Consider the following 26,058-nt stretch of genomic DNA (forward strand, 5'->3'; position numbering starts at 1 on the left):
ATCCAACGAAAAGGATTATATAAATTATAATATATTGTATTTAATATAATATCACATTTTCTTCTGAAACTTGTTAAATATAGTAAACAATTACATATAAAGCCTATACATACTTTTAATCAAATTATTTACCTAATATATTGTTATTGAGTATCTTACTACATTATAATATCTAATAAATCTTATTACATAATAATATATCTTATTGATCCCCGTTATTTTCGTTTCGACTATTTTATAGTATATTTTAAATTTAAATTGTCTATGCAATCTAGAACGAAATAAAATTACGTAGTTAAATTCTGAATAATGATGTCCATATTTACTTGTAATAATGCACACTGTAGTCAATGATTATCTCGATCGAGAGGACTCCTCAAAAAATGAGCTGTTAATTAAATGTTAATTTAGTAGGAAACATTTAATACCAAAATAGTGCCTATATTATATTCACAAATTTTTAAATAATTTCAGACAACTGAAGTAAGTAGAAATACGTTCCTAAAAAAAACATCTATATATTATCTAATTACCCTTGAACAGTTAGTTATATAAAGTATTTCACCATAATTTGACAAATTAAATAATTTTAGTTATATTAAATAATTTTAATTTTTGTTATCGAATAATATTTTTCTACAATAATAATTATTAAAATTGTATTTTTGGATTTACATTAATTTACAATTTAAAATTAAATTCTATTACCTTATACAAAAATTAAAATAACAATATTGTAAACCTGATTTTTCGAAAAATGTTGGTGGTAAAAAGTGTTATAAAAGTTGAATTATTTTACCATTTATTTACTAAAAAAATTTAGATTTTTAGAAAATGTTCATAATTTCTTTAAATTGGCCATTATTAATAATAAACCTTCTAACTATTAATGATTACATACAAGTTTGTTCAAAATTTTATAATTATCGCAGAAAATCTACGCCAACTGAGTTTATAAACTTTTACAATATTCAAAAAATCAAATGTACAAAATAGTTTTTTGTATTCTTCTTAAAACGATAGAATAAAATTTTTAAATTTTAATTCCAAATAAGTAGGCTACTATAAAGGTTGCGATATCAAGATATTTATTAAAAATAAAAATAAAAATATTGAGTAGAACAAAAATTATTTCAAATGTCAAATCATACTGAAATATCTTTTGTAGTAACTCTAAGTTTAATCAAAAACTTAAATAGATTAATAGTAAAAGTTGTTAATAAAATTTAACTATTGGTGTTAAGTATAACAATAATTCAAGATCTGAGCATTCGCGTTTTAATTGGTCCTAGTACCCTATTACAATAATTACTAATGGAAGTCATAGAATGTAATTTAACGATAAAATTATGTATCATCCGCTAAGATAGCTTAGTTTAATTGCATCAAATTAGAATAAAAACAATCCTAGTATCTAAATCATATTAAGATACATAAATACCACTACATATTAATTTAAAAATTATTTTGAAATCACTTAAAAAATTGTCTCGTAGTATCATGGATTATTTTAATTATTGGTGAGCATCAGAATATATTGAATATATGGTAGTTTATTATATCTAGATCTAACGTTCAAAGACATTTTTAAGTAGAAAACTATAAATTTTAATAAAATACCGCTCAAACTAAAAAAAAATCACGGTAATTTTTTTTGGTTTATTAAAAAATTAGCAATTAGATATGAGTAAGTAGCTGTTCTCTAGTAGGTAATTTTGGCAATCCCAAAAAATTTTCTTTAGCATAGACGGCACTCTTACAAATATGAAGGTTAGGACGGTAATCTTGAGCAGGCTGTGCTATAATTATATTGGTCGCTTCTTGTAGTCTTCTTGTAGACTGAAGTGGTTTAATTTCTTCATTTTGATGCCTTGACTAAAATAAACGATCAACGTTGTTTTTTTTGTAAGCAATTAACAAACATTTTTTTCTATATCATATACTCGTATAAATATACATCCTCCTAGTGAAATCGCTCATTTCATAAAGTGAATGTCCACTTCATGAATCGTATCCATTTAGTGAAATTTACTTTTTTCTATACTATATGGAAAATTGTTTGGCTTTATCGTGAAGTGGATAATAGTAATTTCATCAAAATTGTGAAGTATTTAATTTTTAAAATTAACCAGCTACAACTCATTCGCGCAGAGTTACCTTTTTTACCACTTATTTGCACACAAAAACATTTTTCGAATTTTTCTATACATTTAATTATTAACTTAGTAATTAATTATAGATATATCAGATTAAACAATAAGAATATTACCTTACATTTTTCAAAAATCAGAATTCAAAAATTTAGAAATAGATACATTTTTTATATTACCTAATATTTTTGTCACTTTCTATGAGTTTATATAGCAAAAACTTTTGGTCCGCAATTTTAACACTGCATATGTGATAAGTAAATACCAAATAAAAATTACCCTCAATAATTACTCTCAACGAGTTTTCATAAAAATGTAGAAAAAAAAACATTCAAATTTATTATATATATTTTTTTTTTATAGTTAAAATGTTTTTAATTAGTTAAATTCTAAGTTTTAGAAGCTTCAATATCCGTAATATCCGTATTTGTTCTTCTTTACCCAACGGTTTTTTCTTCGGCTTTGTTATGTAATGTTCTAGTAACTTTTCATAAAAAAAAATAATTTTTCCATGTCAAATAAAATTATTTATTATTCAGTTACTAAAGTACAACTGATATATGACAATATATTTTTAACAAACATAGGCTACTTACTATATGTAAGTACAATAGTTTTTAATTATTTGATAAATTTGTATTAAATTATTAGCTGATAGACTGAAATATCAGTTCATACAATTCATAAATTGCAAACGATTTACTTCAAACAACTTTTATTTTAATTTTATATTTCTACCACATTATTGTCAATTACATAGATAATTTCATAAAAATCTAATGCTTATCATAAATAAATAATAAATAATAAAATTTAAAAGAAACTAAATTATTTAAGCAAAATAAAGAAGTAAAATTATCATTTATACGGTTTCAATTCATATAAAATCATAAAATGTACTTAAAAATCTAGTATTTCACAATGAGCATAATATTAATTTTATCATTTTCACGAAGAAATCATTCATAAAAAACTGTCCTTATAGTGTAAAAAAATGTCAGTTTCAATAAATGGATACATTTCATGAAGTGGATGTGCACTTCGAAAATAAGCGATTTCATGAAGTGTACGTGATGTATACACTCGTATATATATTTATGTATATATATATATTCGGGTTTTGTATTGTTATTTAATAAAACTACAAAAAAATATTAAATTTAAGTACAAAATAAATATATCAACAATGTAAGTAACATATTAATATGAAATAAAAAATAAATAAAATTATAGTACAAATATTACCTTTGACTTCAATGAATTTTTACATCTCAGTAAGTTAATTTTTTGTAAAACACGGCTTCTTTTATTTATATGTCTCCTTTTACGCAATTCTCGAAATAAAATCGAATACTCGCCTTTTAGTTGATTGATGTGTCTTATTTCGTCATCATTATAAACCCCACGTTCTGTAGCCATCTGGAGTTGTAATTGAATACCTTTCATTTTCCCTATAAGCTAAAAACGTTTTTAGTCTTTCACAGTAACAATAAAAAGTAATTTTTACTTGGAAATTTACCTCTTCGATATTTACAGACGATAAATCTTTAAAATGAGCTGATGCTATAATACTACTCTTTAAATCTTTCGGTACTCTTCTGTATCGTAATAATTCATACATCTGGTCAATTTGCTGTTTTATGTTGAGCAATAAAGTTTCACCAAATCCTTCGCCAATCGTACTATCTGCTGTAACACTAATAAATATATCATCAGTGTACGTAAATACTGAAACTGAAACACCGATAGTTTTTTGAGATGGCAGTACAGAATAAACTGTTTTCAATGGAGATCCTTTAATTATAATTCTCGACCTTGGGCCAGATATCCAACTAAACTGTAAACAGGCCTGAAAGTATAATTTACATGTTTGTAATTTATATACTATACATCATTTATTCTTTAATTTGTATATATTGTAAATGTTGTATTATATAGGTATTATATTTTATCTTTATACCAAATTGTCTGTTAGTTCAGATAACAGGGTTCTGGTGCCCGAGGAATGCAGTGACATTAATAATGAAACTATAGCTGGTAATAAAACTTGATCCGATTCACACATATTTTGTATTGCGCTTTTGGTACACCATAATCTTGGAATGGCGCCTTCGATATCTATTGGTAAACGAAGAAGGACAGGAGACGAGTGGTCGGTGTTCCCAGTTTGCACCGGATACACAATCTTTAATAATAAATAAACACGTTTCAAATCAAAGCATAAATTTGACTGGCAAGGTTTATATTACATTCATGTTATTCAATTGTTGTAATCCAATTAACTTCATCATTACGTGCAATGAGCCGGCAACAGCAGACAAGACCACGTAACTGTTTGGAGTTTTAGTAACTTCATTAATTCGGTTTACTTTTGATAGAGCCCCTTGAAAACATGACCAACTTATGTTATAATTTAAAGACAAAGGAAATGGCGTCACCAAATTATTTTCCTTGGCCGGGGTAATCATTTTCCATAACAATTCTGCAGGACCGGTCATCACGGTTCTCGCTACACTCGTCCAATATCGCATTTTGGTCGGGTTCTGAAATAAACAACGTTCGTTTAAATTATCTAACATTTCTGTGTAGATCACATTTTATTTTTACTTCTGTAGTATGGTAGTACGGTTTTGTATCTGACAAACAAGTACACAACAACTTAGCCAATGAAATCCAATCTGCTAAACACCTGTGAGCTAAGAATACAACTACTGCATCTCGTTTTCCAGGCATTAATTCATCATTTTGAGATAATAAATGTAATTCCCAAGGGGGTTTCTCTATTGATAAGCCTCCAGAAACTAATTGTCCAATATATTTCTATAAATTGAATATGTAGTAAAATAATCTATTAAACAAGGAGAATAATTTTAGCACAGAAAATAGGAATGTTTAACACATGTTTCTGTAAAGATGCATAAAAATCGTTTGTTGATATTAATATATCAAACTATAAATTATTCACACATTAAAAACCTATACCTCTGTATTATCTACATTGCTATCAGATATTGTAACTACTGTTTTTTTTTTTTTTTTACAGACGTGTTTTTCCATGTCATTACATCTAGTCAGTGGCATATCCATGGAGGGTTAAACCCCCCCCACACCATGAACCTGAGATAGTAAATTAACTAATTAATAGTTAATTAATAGTAAGTATCATTTATGTATACTCTTTGCCAATATGGGCGTTAATAAATAATAATAATATGAAATCGCTAAATATTAACAGGACAATTGAAGTTAATCTAAAAGAAATGTTGGATGAATTGGCAAAAGAAAAAGAAAAATTGATATACTATTGTAATTAAGTGATAATTATTTTAACCCTGGAAATTCGAATATAATATATATTATGTATTGTATTAATAATGTTTAATATGTTGTATTTTCTTCACAATATATTTTTACAAATAGTAAGTTTATATTTACTAAACTCTTCCCTCCCCATAAAAATGTCCTGAAAAGGCGCCTGCATTTAGTGCATGTTTAATTAAAAGTTAAAGAAATCACTTCAAAGAACAGTGTAATTGTTGTGTGCACTATTCACTTTGAAATTTTTAATTATATTAACTTGAGTAGTAGGTTAGGTTAGGCCTATTATTATTTTTCATAGTTTAATTTTAATTTCATAATTGATTTTCTAGTACTCATTTAAATGTAAAAAGACGTTATTGAATTATATTAGTGTAAAAAGCATAATTGTTTTCCCAAATGATATCTTAACTATAAGGTTATAGAAAAATTAAAATTCACGTTATTATCAAATATGATAATATCAATAATAATTGATGTACCATTAATATACATAGTATGCAGTAAAAAACTATATAGACACCAACAAACAGTGAACTCAGATTATTTAAATTTTAGCGGTACACTCGAAAGAAACTAATGAGTGATGACCATTTATAATTCCAAACGAAGATATTCAAAAATAATATTTAATCATATTAAACGATGTTATTGTAACATAACATTGACACATCCGAACTCCAAAGGGCAAATAGCAATACAATATAAATGAAAATATACGTAAAATACTGTTTAAAAGTAATGTTTTTTTTTTTTTTTAATAGTAATTCCAGAAAAAAGTAATTTCAAGTTTTATCAAATCCTTCATAGTTTATGCCATGATAAAATTAAATTTAAAATTCTCGGTAATCTTCTAAATAATCGCAAACTAATTGTTTGTGCAATTCAATTCTTACAAATATTCAAACAAATTTTAAAATCTTTAATGAATTAAACAAAAAAAACTTTCCAAAATAAATAAATTTATATATGTATTAACGTATATACCAATTTCATAGAACCGTTAAATTACATATTAATAATAATTTTTTTTCAGTGTCCTGATTTATTATATATAGTATTTCTCACATTTAAGTCAAAAATTGCAGGATAAATTCGCAAAAATGTACATATTACATAGATACTAGTACACTTTTTGTATTTAAATTAAATTTATTAATAATTATAATAATAATAATTACTTGGAGCTCGTGTTTCTCCATCGGGTCATCACATAATTTAAAAACATGTTGATTAATATCAAATGAATTGTGATCGGACATCCAACAATAAGAGTTTCCAAATAAGTTTGTCAACACCACTGGTTTTTCAGTTAACCGTGGACATTGTGGCAGTACTTTATTAATGATGAGCTGTTGTAAATATCGCAATTCAATTTCAGAGTCTAAGATAAAAATGGCAAACACGGTAGAATGTTGCCAAGAATCACCCAACCAACGGATTTCATTGTTAGTCATAACATTTCCTAAAACTAATAAAAAAATAAATACATTTTTCAATTATTTATTCGAACACAATAATTAATCTAATCATATGCGAATAACAAGTGAACTTATGCTAATTGTATGTATTTTAATTATATGTTTAGGAATGTAGTTTCATTAAATTCACAACTTCCAATTAAATTGAATTTTATATTTTTGCCATACCAATTACATATTAAATTAAACAAAAAAAAAAAATATTAATCATCATATTAATTAATAAAAATTAGACCTTTTTCAAAGAATAATAAAATTTATGTTGGTCAGTTATTTATTGTGAATTCGTTATTATATATTATATAATAATAACAATTATATTTTTATACTAACGAAGATATAAGAAAAGAGATAAAATTGTAAAATGTATGTTTCTTATTTTTAGATATACGTGTTGTCGAGAAACGTGAACTCTTATTATCATAAGAAATAGCTTAGCTATAATATTCCACGAACAATACCATTTATAACTAATTTTTAAACAAGATTTAAACGAAATAATGAATTGGCATTTTAACTTTTTGTTGTATATGTATTTGCTTATTATAATAATTAATTGAGTATATTTTAATATAGAATCACTGTACAAATACATGACATTTTTATGGTTTTCATTTAATAAAAGTTTTTTTTTAATGTAGCAATCTGTATAACACTGTCTATTGACAGAAAAATTATTAATACTTATTTATCAAAATAAAAAAAAAAAAATATTAATAAACCAATGTTGTAGTAGCGTTTATACCATGAATCTAAGTTGGCACCTATGAATAATTAAATATTTGAATTAAAGCAATGCCATTAATTTCTTATTGACAATCAGAATATTATAAATTAGCCTTACACTCCTTGCCTATTTAAATTTGAATTTGAAATACTTGTTATCGAAATTAAAATCAGCTCTATTAACTATTGGCCGAACACAAATAATATGAGATAACGCCATATGCTGAAACGTTGAAAATAAATAAAAACTTAGTCCTTCAAGTATTCATATTCTTCTGTAGTTATTAAATAATACATCATGTGCATGAACGATGAGTGAATTCTGGAAAGTGATTTCCCTGGAAGTTTCATGGTAATTCCATGTGGATAACGTTTTTAAATGCCAATACCATGATATAATAAATCTAATCATAATTCAATTTTACGTGTATTAACTTGTTTATATAAAACACTGTCGAAATTATTTTTTCTACTCTAAAATATTGATAAAACTATATCTTACGCTTATGCATTTATTTGAATGTTATATTCGAAAAAAATAGTAATAGGTTAAAATTAAAATGTCATTGACATTGGAATTTATTTTACTTACCTCCTAGACAAACAATTCGATGAGCCATAGATACTATCCATTTGAACACAAGGGTGATAGGTATGACAAGGAATAACAGGATAACTACTGGTAAGCTGATGGTGAAATTTATAGTTTTCATAAGAGTTGCACAAATCAGTCTCCATATTTTTGAATATCTTTTAAATGATATTCTTATAGGAATTTGTTTGTGTCTACTATTCTGTCGTAATTGATTATAGTACATGGATAGTAATAATTGTATTCCCTTAAACCAAAATAAAAACGAAAATTATTATAAAATCGATGTTAAATATATGTTTAATATTATTAATATAGATCCATCAAATGTAGACGGAATATACAAAGTATACGTTTAAATGATCAAATCAAACAATTCTGAAACGCGTTTATGCTTATGTTTACGTCTAGTTAAAACATTAGCTATAAAACAACATAATATACTAACGTAGTAGTTTCCAAAATGTGCAGAACACTCCCTTTGAGAAACGTGATCACTATTGAGCAGAGTACGAATAGACGAACGCATATATTAGCTCCTCCGTATATGTTTGTATAATGCATGTTCTGTTTCAATGTGGATGGGTTTTTTATATCGTAAGGTATAAAGCCAGTGATGTATACAATATATATATATTCGAGTCGATTATAAAATGTTGAGCTTATAAATATCGCATTAATTCGTGCATATATATATATATATATATATATATATATATATATATGCGTGTGTGTATACACGAGGTACGCCTATATTTCCGTGGTTATACTGTTTATACTAATAAAAGTATGTGCTCGTATGTTTCACAAACTTTTAATTATTGTATACTATTTTTGACGATAAAACTGATGTCTCCAAGTCATACAATATTATTTACCAAGTTGTAACATACTTCGTAGCCGAGTTCGCAGTGAATTAACTGATAAGTAATAATAATTTAACCGGGAATGATTTTCAAAAATTTGAAGATAATTTTTCTGATACAGTCATTTTTACAACCGCCATTATACAATAAATCTTTTTTAGGAAAAATTGATTGTAACACACTGTTTCTATAGCTAAACGCCAGTGGCGTGGCAAACTCAAAAATTTTCAGAGGCAAGTATATTTTGTCGATACCCATCTACCCCCCCCCCCCCAAAAAAAAAAAACTGAGAGGAAGCCTTCTCTCGATTACCCACACCGCTACATCACTGTTACACGCTATAGCATAGGCGCTTGTAACCCCTGGACTTAAAAAAAAAATAAAATTTAAAAATTTAGTATAGAAAATATTACTATCAGTATCGAATTTTCTAGCAGCCTGCATTACTTTGTAGCCGTTGAAAAAAACAAAAAGAATTTTGTGCCATCACACAATTTAAAAACATATTCCTACGTATTTAACTTAAATAATTTAAGCATTATTTAGAAATCAGTGTATATAATATGCATGATGCACCTCCCTAATGAAATTACTGGCGCGCCTGTACACTACAGTATAAAGTATAGTATAAACACTTAAGTATAGCTATAGTAGACAATCGATAGAAGGGGCGTTCTGCAAATGCAAACCACACCTACACCTATTACTATAAAATGCAATTCAATATTTAAAAAATAAATAAATTAAATACTATTGTAATAGTTTACATTAGCTTAAGTGATTTTCATATTTTTTTTCTTAAAGTAGCAATATTATTACTCCTAATAATAACTAATTATAAAAGACAACAAAAGCTGCGGTGTCATATGGGTGTAATCGAATTTGAAATCAGTATTCTAATAATTTGGTCCAGGATCTTACTTTTTGGCCTGTGACCTAATTGGTTTATTTATTTCAGTTTGGTATAAAGAAGCAATGAATTTTTTTTCAAAATATAAACTTATTTTTTTACTTGTATAATTTTAAAATAAGATCTGTGATTGAAAACATAAAATAAATGTACCTCAAGAAAATATTTTTTATATACATCATAAATATTGAGAATTTTTTCTCTTCTCCAATGTTTTATAAAAATTCGAACAGCTATTTGTTATAATTAAACTCGTCAAAAAAAAAAAAAAATAAATAAATAAATAAATCTCTTAGATCAGAAATGTAATTCTTATAGGTATAAGTAAAACTATGATAATTATTTGACTAAATAAATATAAAAGTTATTTAAAAAATTGCTTTAAATATTCTTGTTTGTTCAATATTTTTTTATTGATAACCTATTAATATTACTTAAAAATATACTTTGACACTATGCCAATAACCAATGATATACATAAGTAAATTTATTCGAATTCATTAGTATAAATTCATTAGTAATAATCTTTATCTACTATGAATTATATTCCGAACGTGGGAAACTAAGAATAGTATACTACTAAACAATTTGTATTTGTAAATATTGAATAGTAAATAATTATTGCTTATGAATCCATTTGACTATCATATAATAAATAAATACATATTAAAATGAGATTAAAATGTATTAAATCATTAAATTAAATGTTTTGGTACACACATAGGGTTGTAAAATTTCATGAAATATATAATTTGAGTGAAAAATAAAAATTTTGTTTCATTTCAGTAAAAATATGATGCTTTATGTTTTATTTTTTATGGAATACTTTTTGTATTATTAATTGTACTTAACAGAAATAAAAACTAATTTATATAAATTAACAATTAACACTATATTAGTTTATAGTTATTATAATTTATAAATATTGATTTAAGAGGTAAGAGATCAATAGTCATTGAAACACCTGAAGAAATTTTACAAAATATAGATGAATTTATAAATAAGTTGCCAGTAGTCCCATTACTCATCAGCTATCACATTATTTCAGAAGTTTCTCATCAAAAAATATATCGGTACCTAATGAGTTTAAAAGTTAAGCACATATTTATAAATTTTATTGTTAATATTGTGAAACACACAATATTATACCAGCATCTGGAAATGTTTTTACAGAAAGATGAAAATTACAATTCAATATTGGAGTACAATATTGAATTGTATTTATATACAAATAATAAATAAAATAAATATATATGTATGTATAAAAGTTAATAAATATAATGTAATTAAATAAATCTAATTTAATAAAAAATAAAAATTAGCTCCTTTGCATAGTTAAACAAATGACTTATCAGTATAAAATATAAAATCATAATAATTAGCTATTAGGTAGATATACATTTTTTAAATACTATACTATTGAAAATATAGAAATTAAAATTTAGATTGCTGAAGACACTTCAGAAAACTTGACTAGTAACATGTAAATAAATCACAGGCGATTAGAACTATTACTTATTAGACGAATCATAAAAATAGCTGCTATCAATAATAATGCGCCGGTTTTGTCATTACTACATAAATATATTAATACTAAACATATCTGTGGTCGTTACCTATTTATAGGCAGCTGATAAGACTATACCTCGTTAAATGGGAAAGCCAAGATTGTACTGAAACGATATCATACAATATCATACAATATCAACTGATTAAATTACATTTGACAGTCACTATCTCAAACGTAAAAAAAAAAATTTTCAATATTTCATAAAGCATGAAATTTTCAATTATGAAATATTTCAAATTTACAACCCTATACACACATAATAAACTATTGTAAGTTACTGAAAACATATTTAAAAATTAAACCTAAAATAATAATTATTAGAAAGTATAAAAAAAGTGTGAATAGGAAGAACATTTTTAATTAACGGAACAACAGAGGTGAATTGGTATAGGCAGGTTTATGTTGTATACCAGTCAGCAGATTTTCGATGTTCGCCGTATACCTAATGTAAAATATTATTTTACAAGTATACACTTCTAAAATTACTCAAAAACAAAAAAAAAAAAAAAAATGCAATAGTTGAAACAATTGTTATGAACTATTAAGTTTGAATTAAATATTTATCATTTGAAGATTACAGTGTACGCTATGTTTAATGTATTAAAGTTAAATTTACTAAATGATAATTTAAGAAATAGATGTTATTAAATAGAATGTGAAGCATAGACATTCATGCAATTTATAACGCGCGGCAATGTATATCTTATGCTGTTATATTTTATAGTCTTATTAGAAGTTATAAACATGTAAAGGATTAATTTAATTTATTCCAACATAGGGAAAAAAATTGTCATATGAAGTGAGAACATTTTTTTAGAATTCATTTTTTTTTATACTTATAATTATATTTACCAATACACCATTGCCGTGCAATGATGACAAAGTAATACAATAAATCTAATATATTAATGTAGGTATAAGACATTTCAACAAATCATGATTGTTTAAAAACAAATTTAAAAAGACTTATATTATAATATATCTTTAAATAATAGTATTACTTATTGATAATAGTTAAACATAATTTGACTTCATAGTTATTACTAAAATTATTTTCGTATAAAATACCGTAATATATATTTAATTAACTCTGAAAAGTCTTGAGAGTCCTAAAATTTTATAATATTATTGATTTTATTTTATTGATGGATTGATATTTGCAATCAATTCAATAAAAAAACTATAAAAGTATAAAGATATATATATATATATATATCAAGTGGTTTTATCATTCAATTTTTTATAACAATAATGTCACCTTTTAACAACCTTCGAATATGAAATGCTTTATTTATATTATTTTTAATTTCTTAATCTTAACTTGCTAAACATTAGTATTGATAACTCAATTTATGTATTTTTATTATTTATACATTTTTCCACGACTAACCGATTGTTTGCTTATTTGTGTTATAACCATGGGCCTATTAACTAGGTAGTGGGTCTATGGTTACTAGGGCTTCCATCAGTGGTGTAAAAAGCGGGTGGGCAAGGTGGGCAAACGCCAAGGGTCTCAGCACCTAAGGGGGCTCCAGCGCTCCCAGCCCAACTTACAATACCTACCCTATCGGTTATTTCTATAATAGTCATTCGATTAAAAATTTCACAAAATAGGTATATTATTTTGATATCTGAAAAAAATACTAAGAAATACGGACCTTGTATTAGTACCTACTATACTAATATACTATAAATATTATTTTATGTTATTGCATTTCTATATTGGCTAATGGCTAAAAATAAAAAGGGAAAAATTTATAATGATAATGCCGACAACAGCAATACTGTTATATCATAGCTTCAGCACTGTATAGTGTGCTTATAATGAAACTTTGTGTCTTGTTTTTTATGTTTAGGTATGTTATATGATTCGTATTTTTATTATTATTAAATTATTAAGTATTAAATTATTTAATGTTTTTTTTAACACATAGTAGTAACAGTTTATAATAAACGTGCTATTAAAAACAATACTAAAATATTATACTAATGTCCGATAATAAAAAATGTTTGAGTGGACACCAAAAACGAAAAAAGAAAAAGGATAATGAACAAGTAGAAAACAATGACATTAAAAGAAACATTATATAATTTGGTCCATGTAAGCCAGTTATTGAATTTCCAAAAAATAATGATGGCAGACAATTTTCTTTTAATTTATATTTTGTTTTTGTACGGTCTAGTTCAAAAATATCTCGTTCTTGGTTATGCTATTCTTCAGTTTTAGATAGAGCTTACTGTGAATCATGTTGGTTGTTTACTAATAGAAAAAGTACTTCTTTTAAGTCTGAATAGATAAATGGAATCAATGATTGGAAACATTTATCTCAAAGCATTCAACGTCATGAAATATCAACTCAACACTTAGAATCAACAAATATGCGGATCATATAGAAAATAGAACGATAGATAAGAAATTAGAAATACAATATAGTAAAGAGGCTATATTTTGGAGAAATATTTTACTACGTTTGATTAAAATCATATTATCATTAAAAGCGGGAAATACTGCCTTAAGAGAGCATAGAGGAAAAATTGGATCTTTAGAAAAGTGTTCAGAAGGAAATTCTTTACGTACTGTTAATTTATTGACGGAATTTAATCCAATTTTAAATCTATTAATTTTAATTTTAATTAAATTAATTAATTAATTAATTTTAAATCACTTTTAAATCTAGTGAGTAACCCTAAACACAAAATCAAGTACTTAAGTTCATTAATTCAGAATGAGTTAATTGAAATATTAGCTAATAAAGTTCTTGAAATAATTTGTGATGACATTAGAAAGTCTTGTGGTTTTTCAATAATATTGGATTCAACTCGAGATATTGAAAAAGTTGATCAAGTGAGTATTATTATATGTTATGTATTATTTAACTATGAAAACAAGAAAATTGAAATCAAAGAATCGTTTTTGGGATTTTTTGTAATTGATAAACATCATGCTGTTGACTATGCAAATCTTTTACGTCAAACATTATTGACATTTGGTCTTCCTTAGTATCAATAAGTATTTCGGGCAAGGGTATGATGGTGCAGCAGTTATGAGCGGACAGCACTCAGGTGTTCAAACTTTAATTCGATCTGATTGTCCCAACGCTGTTTATGTACATTGTTGAACTCATAACCTCAATTTAGTGATCTCAGATTCGGCAAAAAACTCTAGTAAAGTTCAGACATTTTTTAATATAGTTCAAGATGTTTACAAATTTTTTAGTGTAAGTGTACCTAGACGGACTTTACTAGCTTTAAGGAAAGAAGTTGAAGTATAAATACAAAAGAAAACCTTAAAGATAGTTTACCTAACACGATAGGAAGCACGTCACGACTCTTTATTTGCATTAAAGGAACAGAATTTTGACATAATCAAAGCACTTACTCATATTCTACTTACGTCTCATAAATCTGATGAAAAAAATGTAAGTAGTTCCTTGAAAAAGAAGCTTGAATCAGCCGAATTTGTATTAATTTTAAGTTTTTGGGAACGAATATTACGATCATTAAATTTAGTATCTAAAACTCTCCAGTTAATGAATTTCAACATAGAACTTGCTGTTGTCCAACTTGATAGTGCCATTGAAGATTTAACTAATTTACGAGATAATTATAATAATATAGTAGAAGACGCCAAAAATATTTGTTTCATAGAAATTACCTTTCAACTTCAATTGTAAACGTGATAGATTTTCTGTTAGGTATCACGAAGAAGTTGATTGTGCCGAAGACTCTATAACTGAGGAGAATTTTAGAGTTTAAGTATTTTATCCCACTGTGGATACGGCATTGTTTCAGCTTAAAGAAAGGTTTAAAGGTCTTAAAACAATAAATGATAAGTTTTCTTTTTTAAAACCAATAAATCTTACTAAAATAGAGGAACAAATAATTCAAGCATCCTACGATTTACACATAAAATATAAAAATGAGTTAAGTTCAGATTTAACAAATTAATTTTTGTGTTAAAGAAATTTTCTTTATTTTAATAAATCAACATCTGTGTTACATAATATTTAAGACCTAACAGTTTATTTAATCGAACATTACTTGGCATCATCTTTTCATGACGTTTTTACGCTGTTTTTAATTTTTCTGTCTATTCCAGTTACAGTCGCTTCTGCCGAACGTTCTTTTTCTAAGCTTAAGCTCATAAAAAATTATCTTAAAAACTCAATTTCAGAAGACAGACTTACAAATATTGCAATTCTCAATATTGAAAGAGAAAAAACCTCTGAACTTGAAATTGACAAAATAATAAACGACTCTGAAAATTTAAAGTCAAGAAAGAAAAATGTTCTCTAATAGTTCCAACGTTTTTATTTCATTAATGTTGCATCTTTTATACTTCATAATTAGTTTTTGAAGAATTATTCAATTGAAACAAAATTATGTTATATAATATTATGCAATAATAAAAATTTGTATATTACAAATTTAATAAGTAATTTAATAAGTATTTAATTTAATAAGTAATTAAATTAATAATAATTATTTAATAAGTAATTAAATAAGTGTTTCTAGTGTAATAAATAGGCTTAGGGACTTATAGCTCTAAAAAATACACAAATATGCTTCTAAAATCATTAAAATATGCAATAACGTACGCAGAAAAAAGTTTTGGGGGGTGTTTTTGAAAATCAGAACTTTTTTCAATAAACAAATGAAATTTTACTATGAAAGACTTATAATATACTTACTTTACTTTTTTTGAATATAAATTATATATCATATTAAAAAAAATCACAAAACTAAAACTAATTTTCGTGAAGTTTTAGCCATTATGTTAAGAATATCTTCACAATTAACTTTTATGTCTCTATGTACATTTAACAATATTAATCCATTTAACCTTTCTTCACCTGTTTTATTACGTAAATACGTTTTCAGTCTACGGAGAGAAAAAACGAGCGTTCACTTGTAGCTATGGATACTGGGAGAGTAGGTAAGTAAGATAAAAATTAATTTCAAGATATTACGAAAAACATATCAACAATTTCAAATGCATATTTTTGAATAATTCTTAATTTTTAGATTTAAGAGCTCTTTGCATATTTGTCCGAATGAACATTTTGTGTAAAAAAGTAAAATAAATGTGCATATTTTTAAGACAATTTTTCTTCTTTTTTAAGCGCATAAGTGCATGTATATTTAGTGAAAAATTCTGTGCCCAAGAAATAATGTATGTACATTGTACAGTAATGTCATAAAAACCTTAAAATTAATATTAAGATTGTTATCGAGCATAACTCACCAAATATTCTAAAACCAAAACATTTCGGGAGGTGTTTGAACACCCAAAACACGCCCCGGTGTACATGCCTAATAATATGCATTTATACGCATTAAAAAAAAAAATAATAACCACATAGTACACAATATAAAACGTGTCCATCGGATTTAAATATATCTTTAAATTCCCAAACAAAACTTTGTAGTCGGCTACTCGTAGACTGTTGTACTTTCGGCATTATACAATAATATAAAATATACGCATACGACCGTTTTACCTATGATTCGACGTTGCGTGGTTGCGAGACGTAAAAACGACGACGGATAATAATCGACTGAACTGAACACTAAACAAATAATCTATTCTATATCGACTATTATCTTTATTGACAGCGGGTCGATACAGGTTTATAGTATTATTCATACTTACACAAAAAATATAACGAAATAGGAGAGGTAATTTGCAGATAGCATATTACTGGAAGCATTAAGTCCTCTTAGTACATTTTTTTTTCGATCGGTTGAAATAAGTATCTATAGTTTTTAATTTTAAATTTGAAAAATTTGTCAAAATATGCAAAATAAGCATAAAAATTTTAAAATATGCACTCTCCTGCAAAATCTATCAAATATTCAAAAATATGCACATTCAAATTTTAGATCTGATATCATAGCACCGAGAAACGAATTTATTTCGCACTCTACTATATTTAACAATAATTAAAAAAAGTATGCGAATGCTAGAAGTTCCTAAGCCTAGTAATAAATATGGAATGAATTTATTTTGTGGTGATCATTACAACATGAGTAATATTTGGTTTTGTTTAATTTAATATTATTTTATAAACGTATCATACTTTTATAATATTTTTTTGTACCTACCTAAAAAAATGTACAAAGTACAAAATGTGATAAGTTTATAATTAAATGTTGCTAGTTTGCTTACAAGTAAGTAATATGTAAACAATAAATATAACTTTACCATTAATAAGGATAAATCATATTGTATTACTGCTTATTTACTTTTTTGGAGGGCCCATATTAATCTTTGCATACGGGCCTCCAACACGGGCGGGTTTAAGGAGGCATTAGCCCCCCTTGGGACTAAGCTATCTATTTTACAAAGCAAAGTATTATTATATATTAATAATTATAATAAAATATAGTCAATGTTCATTGATGAATATGGTATCTTATTATAAATAAATAGCTCACTTTTGTTGTTAATTATATGTATTTACCTATATTTTAAAATGGTTTCAGATTAAAATTGATACCAATAATGTAACTATTTAAACTTTATCATTATTGTGAAAAAAATGACTTACTTATGAGGGACTCAAAAACATATTCTGTAATTTAAAATTTTATACAGATTTAAAAAACCAATTAACTAAATTCTTAAACCTCCATTAGCCCCTCCCTTGGTTAGTGATAAAACCCACCCTTGGCCTCCAATGACCTATTTACGCCACTAGCCTCCATTATAAAAAATTCAGGGGGACACGTGTGTTTGGTGCCTCTCTGCCTTCCGGTTATCGTTATCAATAGGATTACAATTAGTTAGGCTCGGATTTCAAGGCATTTCCATCTTTATTTTGGAACGTCTTACACTATACTTTCTAAGCTACAAATGTGTTTCAAATACTGCATGTTATAACCATGAAATTTTCTGGAAAATGTTTTGCATTTTTAGAGGATTTCATACTTTTTAGGACTTTTTGACGTTTTTAATGCATTTTTTTATTTTTTAAGACATTATTGAAATATTCCTGTTATTATGACTAGAACAATTTATTTCATTGTAATAAATATTATATTACATAGTAAAATCATTTTCATTTTGAACCACATAACATCAGATAATCTGCTTTTAAATTAGACAAGACTGAAATATTTCTTTATGTCACACCAATCTATTAACCAATTTAATTATATACAAACTTTGTTGGAGTATTCTCTTATCTAGCAATATTATACCGGTGGTACGTATGGCCAATTGTCGCATAGTATTCAGTCATGTTGCATATTACATCGAAAGTACTCAGGTGCGTTTCACATACTGCATATTTTAGAAACGCTTGTATTTTATTTTTGTACAAATGAAATAAAAATGAAGATGCCTTAAATAAAATTGTCATTGAGTTAGGCTCAAATTGGTCATTTTCAATTTATAAAAACTTGTTGGCAGAAAACCACCAATCATTTTAATTTCAAAATATTAAAGAAATTCTCACTGTACAGTGTAATACAAATGTGGTTTGTGAAATAAAATTTTTTACTCCTATTTTTTATGTTTGTACATTAATAAATAATAAACGTACCTACCTACATAATTTTAAACTATTAAATAAGGAAATAATGATATTTATAATAAATATAATGTCAAATGCATTTTAAAAGGACATTTTTTTATTTTTATGAACATTAAAATCAAACCCCTAATAATTAGTATCTACGAGTATGATTTCCAGAATTCGTTTCCCGTGGTAAATTTTTTTTTATCAGATATAAGATTAGCTAACAAAATAAATGTAATATATATTTAATATAAATTAAAAATTATAATATTTAATGTATAAACGTATAATAGATAGATAAATCCATGGGGATTATCCTCCTTTGCCTCTCCCAATAAACGCTCTTGTATAGTTATAATTGTATGTTTTTATGTCGTTTAAAAAAAGTATTATATGCTATAAATATTCTTTAAAAATAATAAATTGTTGATACGTGCATGGATGTGCAGACAAATAATAGGTAATATAAATTATTTTCTTCAAAAAAAATATTTACAAAAATAAAACCTTCAAAAATAATGTTTATAAAATATTCTCAAATATTTTCTAACGTATTGAATATTCCCTAACCCCTAATATGCTTTTTTATGCAAAATAAATTTTTTCTGTGAATTCTGTATTTTATGAATCGTAAAGATATCTCACTACCATTTAACTGCATAGACTAGAAAAAAAATATGAAAAATCATTAAAATCCGACCGCTAGTTATAACTAAAGCAAGGAATGAATGTTCTAAAAAATAGCAAACTAATGCTTCAAAGAAAATGCAAAAATGCATTAAGAACCATAAAAAATACACTATAAAAATGTACTTATTATAGTTTAAAAATTATATTTAATAATCATGTTACCTAAACATATTTAATTATATTTATTTAACATAATAACAAAATAAATACTTATTTCTTTAATATTTATATTTTGTTTCACTTTAATTAAATTAAATTAATTTCATAATTTGCTATTTTGATAGCCATTGGTATTTTGTAAATAGAAAAATTTCTTCCAATTATTTTTAATTTTAATTTTATTCTTTTTTTGATAAAATTAGTACATGGATCAATATGCTCGTATTTATTAGTTTATCAATTTAGCAAATTACATGCTAAACGTGCAAGTTTTAAGCGAACAAATGTCGAAACGCATGATCAAATACTCTAATATTTTAGAATGTATAAGTAAATTCTGAAAAATGCTCTAAAAACTTGAAAAAATGCCGTATAAACAGCAACATATTCGCTTAAAATGCATATAAAGTTAAATTTGTTATAAAATGCAAAAAAAAAAATGCAAAATAAAAACTACATTAAAATAATCAGTATCACTTGAAACACATTTTCTTTTTATGGACCTATGTGTTGGAACATCAGAAAAAAGATGCATTTTCATCAAAATACTCTAATTATAACTTATCAGTATAAAAATCAAAAACGTATCTAGGCCATTTTTTCATTTTAGGCATTCTTTTTCCTTTTGTTCTTTCGATATACTAGCACCTAATAAATATAATATATGTTACTACATAATTTTATTCCTTCGAATTAGTCTCTGCGGAGTCTATGATATTATAGATTGTATGATCAATCTATATTAATAAATTTTAATATCCATGATTAAAAGATATAATCTGTAGCCACTTCATGCCAATTTAGAAACTAAGCTTTAGGGATTCGTTAAGTATTTTGCTACATATTTAATTTACATAACATAAAATCCAAATTGCTTTTCCATCATACATGTTTTGGTCATGTTTTTGGTACATTTAATTCATAACGTCCAGAACATTCGCCACACCCTAACCACACCATACATAAGATATAACGTTTATTAAAATATATGAGCCAATTATATTGATTTGTAGATATTTTTGTTAATATTTATAAAAACGTTCTATTTCTGTATAAAATAACGAAGAAAATGTATGATTTTTTAAAATCAAATAGATAAAAGTAAGGTTTTTTCATTTAAATATTTAAAACACATATTTCGTAACATCTGTACCAAACACACATTGGTTATCAGATGTGTAGAATCAATTAATTACAAAAAATGTTGTGTCAACTTATTTCATGACATAATATAAATATATTTAAATTCTCTGTTAAATTGTGCGTTGTTTTTAGAATCATATCCATAACAACTGTACATGTTTATTTGAACATTTCAGGTGATGATTTCAACGAACTAAATTTGTCATTTAAAAATCTATGATTAACGACCAATACATAATATGATTAATATTAAAAAGAAAATTTCTACTTTTTAACTTGATGAAAAAATATCCTGCTGAATCGACGTATGTCACAAACACATTAAAATATCCAATGGTATTGTAGTTATTTATCGTATTATATTAAAAGTTATTTTCTTTTATATTTCAATTCGAAATTCAACTTTGAAGTTTAAATCCTGTTCAGCCATAAATATAATACTAATTTTAATGAAATATTCGATAACAGTCTGATATATGTTTTTTTCTATATACGTGTAGAGTAGCAATGTACTTTGTACATAACAATGTACAATAACTTTTTATTTTATTATATTTTAACGAGACGTATGACAACCCTAATATAGTATATTAATTTGTGGGTAAATATAAAAATAATAAAATAATAGATAAACAAATAATAAAATGTACACAATGATAATATAATAATACTATATATACTTACAAATGTATATAAAAAACCCTTTAATCGTGGATTAAATATATTATATAAATTTATCAGCAATACGAATAATGGGATAGTCACGTTTTTAGCATCACGAGGAATTCACAGCAATCAACCAATTTTTTTTCAATTATAAAATTATAAAATATAAAAATGATAACATTATAATTTAACAAAAATAAAAATTAGAAACTCATGAAGCGCAGGGTAGTGAATTTGTTTTATTCAATTCGACCACAATAAATAATGGTAAAGAATTGATATGAAAAATAAATAAGATAATATGGGTATGAAATAATTTAATGTTTGCCCAAAATACTAAAATAATAAAACATGCTTATTTGTTGCGAACAAATCCATCACAACAATATTTTCAATGAGGTTTGTGTTTTTCAAAGATATTTAATTCAATAACTAAATACTATGTATATATGATTAAAAATGTGTTGAAATATTTTGCAGTGAACGGCGATGAGCTGCGGGTGAAACTGCGTGACCTATAAAATCTACAATACAGAGGGGGTGGATTTTTCACGGAACAACGTTCAAGGCAACCAGGTCAACCGTTCATTCTTCCGAGTGTATATTTGTAAAATATTTTATAACGTGTCCCGGGTCGCTGCCAGAAGCACTGTGGATCATACATTTTCGTATGCCTACCATTAGGTATCATAATTAAATTGAATATTTTTTTATTGTTTTTAATTATTATTAAATGTTTTCTCTGATAATTTTTTAGAAAATAAAACCCGGATACTCTAAAACAGCTCATTTATAATCACACAATATATAACCATACAATATGTATCTATATTTTATATACTTTACATCAAATAAATTGTTTCAGTGAGACTGTATGTATACCGAACAAATATAATAAAATAGTCTCGCGTCAATAGTATTTTCAGTGTTTACACGCAAACGCAAATATTTATATTACGCGTATAATCAGTTCGTGTACATAACATTTATAAGGATAAAGCACACGATAGTATTTGCTGCTAAAAAAGATTCAAATACTATATTATTAAGAAAAAAAATTGTTTGAAATTAATATAGATTACAATAGTTATAGCGAACAATTTACACATACACATGCGCCGCAATACATAGCATGTAAAAAAATAAATCGATAATCAAATGGAGAATATACATTACTGTATCACAAATCCAAACATTCTTTTGATTTTTTTTATCGATCTTAAATAACACTATCTGTGGCTTATAATGCGATTGTAAGAACTCGTGCACGACAAAACAAAATTAATGAGAATATCTTACTAGACATTATCATTTAAAACGTGTATATATGTGCGTAAAATGGGAGAAGAAATGCAAGGTATTTTTTTATAAATAATTTCCATAGTGAGAAGTTTGGTGAAAAATTAGTTTCGGGTTGTGTGTTCCCATTTCCGAGGGATAAATATTAATTATTATTAATTATTTTTTTATACCTGTTGAAGTATGGAAAATATTCTGTTTGAAACTATTACAGCTTATAAGTATAACTATAATCTAAAATGATTTTAATTTATCATTCAGCTCGAGCATCCATATAGAGGTAACCGTGAGAGGCAATGCTGAAACGAGATCAATATTACTGGGCCAGACTGCTGTACATGTGACCCACAAAGGCAGTCTATAGCAAAGTTAATTATATATATATATAGCTTTTCTTAATGGACTTGTGATGTTTTTATTGTTTTATTTCGATAGGAGAATAAAACTTTTAACCCTATTGTTTAAAACAATAATGTTTTCTCCGTTTTAAAAATATCAGTGAAGACTGATAACACGGATTCAAAAAAAGTTTTATTCTGTATAATATATATGTTTGCGGTTGATAATTATATATTATATACAATTGATATTCATGATCAGAGCAGTGTAGGTAAACTGATGTACGCATAATTGAACACATAATACGTGCATGTAATTCGTGTAACATTCGTTGTGTACATTAAGCACATTATTTCGATACATGGTATAATTAAAAATAAATAACTAAAAATAATATATAAGGGTTATTTTAATTATACATCTGAATTTATGATCATTATAGAAATATTTATATAATCCCATCCCTTAATTAATACCTGCAAACGGATACATTATTTAATATATTTGTGATTAAAACTATACAGGTGTACGTATAGAACATAAATTACATTGCGATTGTAAAATAATCTAATAATAGCATTCTATAAAAGGTTTTGACCTTTCGCAAATCGACGAGACTGTCAAAAGAATTCGGGACACATGGTTTATAGTACTATTCAATACCGAATCTGGGGGGAGGCAATTTGGTATGTGCTGATGGTATAAAGGAGCTCTTAAATGTTTGAAAAATAAAAAGTCATGAAAAAACCTCGTAAATTCCTTACCTATGTAAAGACACTGCATTTTTATTAGCCCTGGGCGTAAAATGTCTTAGATTCAGTACTGTTTATATATAAATAAATATACACCTGTGTAGTATGCATGCATATAACAGAGACGGTTTGAACATTTACATCTTAGCGGGGCAGTATAATTTAAACCATCACACCTACCCCGAAAAAATTGTTTGGGGTCCTTCGTATCACATAAAAACTACTTTAACGCTAAAACGTAAATTATGTATCGCCAAATATATTTATAAATATACTGGTATGCCTACTGAATTTTAATTTATTTAACCAAAACGTACATAAAACCGGGGCACCGCCGCGGTAGTAAATGCTTACAAGCCACTTTTGGCATATAGCGTAATTACTACATATGACGTACCGCGGAAAATTCATTTTATACGAAGCATCTTCGCGTCCGGTTCGACGAGGTTATTCACAGCGTTTACTTACTGCATATTAATACTTAGATCGCGATATCGTACAGTAAATGTTATATATTACCTCGAGGTGTCTTAACAAACATTATTGAACTGTTAAGAAATATCTAACGGAACGTACGAATCGTCTCGAGACAAAAAATAAACATAATGTAAACGTAGGTACCTATATAACATAGTATGTAATCGACAAACACGAATAATATAATATTTACGAAGCGTCTAGTGCATCCAAACGACGTCGAACGTTTTGGTTAAGAATCCTTCGTACGGGAAAAAATCATACAACTAAACGGTCGTGCAATATTCACACCACAATAATACAATAACGTTGATACAAGTTGTTCAACGGCCGAGAAATAATAATAATTCAGAAAACGTTTTACCTGCACGTACGTGCGAGTGGACGATTCGCAGCCGAGTAGATTTGAACTACTTTCACCGCAGGAGCCGGCACAACCGTCAAACGCGTACTGCCCTCGCGTCCGAACTTCGATAATATTACGCCTGTTGTACGCGATGCGACGCGCAGCGTGTACCAAACGCGACGCGAAAACCAAACAACGAAAAATCCACTCGGCGGTCGCCCGTGACGCCGTAGAAGTATTAACTCTTTTAGCCTGAACACGTATTCACGTTTGGTTACGCGATATGTACGAGCATACGACATGTTCGTATAACAAATAAAAGGAGGCCGTATATTTTAAATTTTTTCCACGGCTAACATTTTCAATAAACGTTAGTTAATTTGTTGGCTTATAGCTATTGTTCAGTGACGTAAACATATGAAGACGGGACTACCATTCGGAAAGGTGATTTCTTTTTAAAAAGGACAAAACCAATTTTTCATTATTTGTAAATGAGATTATGGTTTGTAGTGTGGACGTTTTTTTAGTCCCAATAAATAATGCATTTAATTTTTTAAATAACACGGATATTTGATTGATTAATTTAAAAATATAAATAAATGTTCTTACCAGTGAAACGCTTAGTGTCTTTTCTGTTGTATTTTTTAATAACGTTTTGAAATAAAAAAAATAATTGTTTAATATTTTCAAATTTCGAAGTAAATAAAGTTAACTTTATAAATACAAAATTTCACTTTTTGTACTACGCTAAATGTCACAGACTCTTATTACATATAATTTTAGGGATAGTAATACTATACATAGATATCAGTACTTGAGTTGAGGGGAACGCAGTACCCCAACTAATTTTCAGAAATTTTCACATCCCCTTACTATTATTACATTATAATTATAATGCTTAGCAAATCTTAAGGCGCTATTTTCTTTAAAGTAAACAGAGTCCCCTTCTTTAACTTTGCCAAGTCAAACACTGGTTATCACATTATCGTCTTTATACAATATTATTATTTATTGTTATTATTTTTATTACACTATCGTGCTGACGTGTCAT

General features: G+C 26.3%; 1 protein-coding gene across 2 annotated transcripts; it reads right to left on the reverse strand.

Annotated features, from left to right (window-relative positions):
* Positions 1-1,102: 1,102 nt before the first annotated feature.
* LOC112682781 lies at positions 1,103-25,101 on the reverse strand. 2 transcript variants are annotated; one of them, XM_025553507.1, is made up of 9 exons: positions 25,026-25,101; positions 8,268-8,514; positions 6,650-6,939; positions 4,758-4,970; positions 4,400-4,693; positions 4,111-4,335; positions 3,670-3,999; positions 3,396-3,608; positions 1,103-1,875 (listed from the first exon to the last, which is right to left on the reverse strand). In XM_025553507.1, exons 2-9 carry the CDS (start codon positions 8,491-8,493, stop codon positions 1,678-1,680), a joined length of 1,989 nt encoding a protein of 662 aa, XP_025409292.1. In that variant the 5' UTR covers positions 8,494-8,514; positions 25,026-25,101; the 3' UTR covers positions 1,103-1,677. The 2 variants fall into 2 exon arrangements, with proteins under 2 accessions (XP_025409292.1, XP_025409293.1); XM_025553508.1 differs by having other exon boundaries at positions 25,036-25,089.
* Positions 25,102-26,058: the final 957 nt, after the last annotated feature.

This window comes from Sipha flava, unplaced genomic scaffold (assembly GCF_003268045.1).
Source record: "Sipha flava isolate LNK unplaced genomic scaffold, YSA_version1 210_pilon_pilon, whole genome shotgun sequence".
In the NCBI taxonomy this organism is placed as follows: Eukaryota; Metazoa; Arthropoda; class Insecta; order Hemiptera; family Aphididae; genus Sipha; species Sipha flava.

Bases quoted from the DNA above. Each gene is read 5' to 3' on its own strand.
- LOC112682781 (XM_025553507.1), bottom strand. From the start codon at position 8,493: ATGTACTATAATCAATTACGACAGAATAGTAGACACAAACAAATTCCT. The intron at 4,971-6,649 runs GTAATTATTATT...TTCAATTTATAG, and splicing joins TGGAGAAACACGAGCTCCAA to AAATATATTGGACAATTAGT. The intron at 4,336-4,399 runs GTAATATAAACC...TTATTATTAAAG, and splicing joins AACAATTGAATAACATGAAT to ATTGTGTATCCGGTGCAAAC.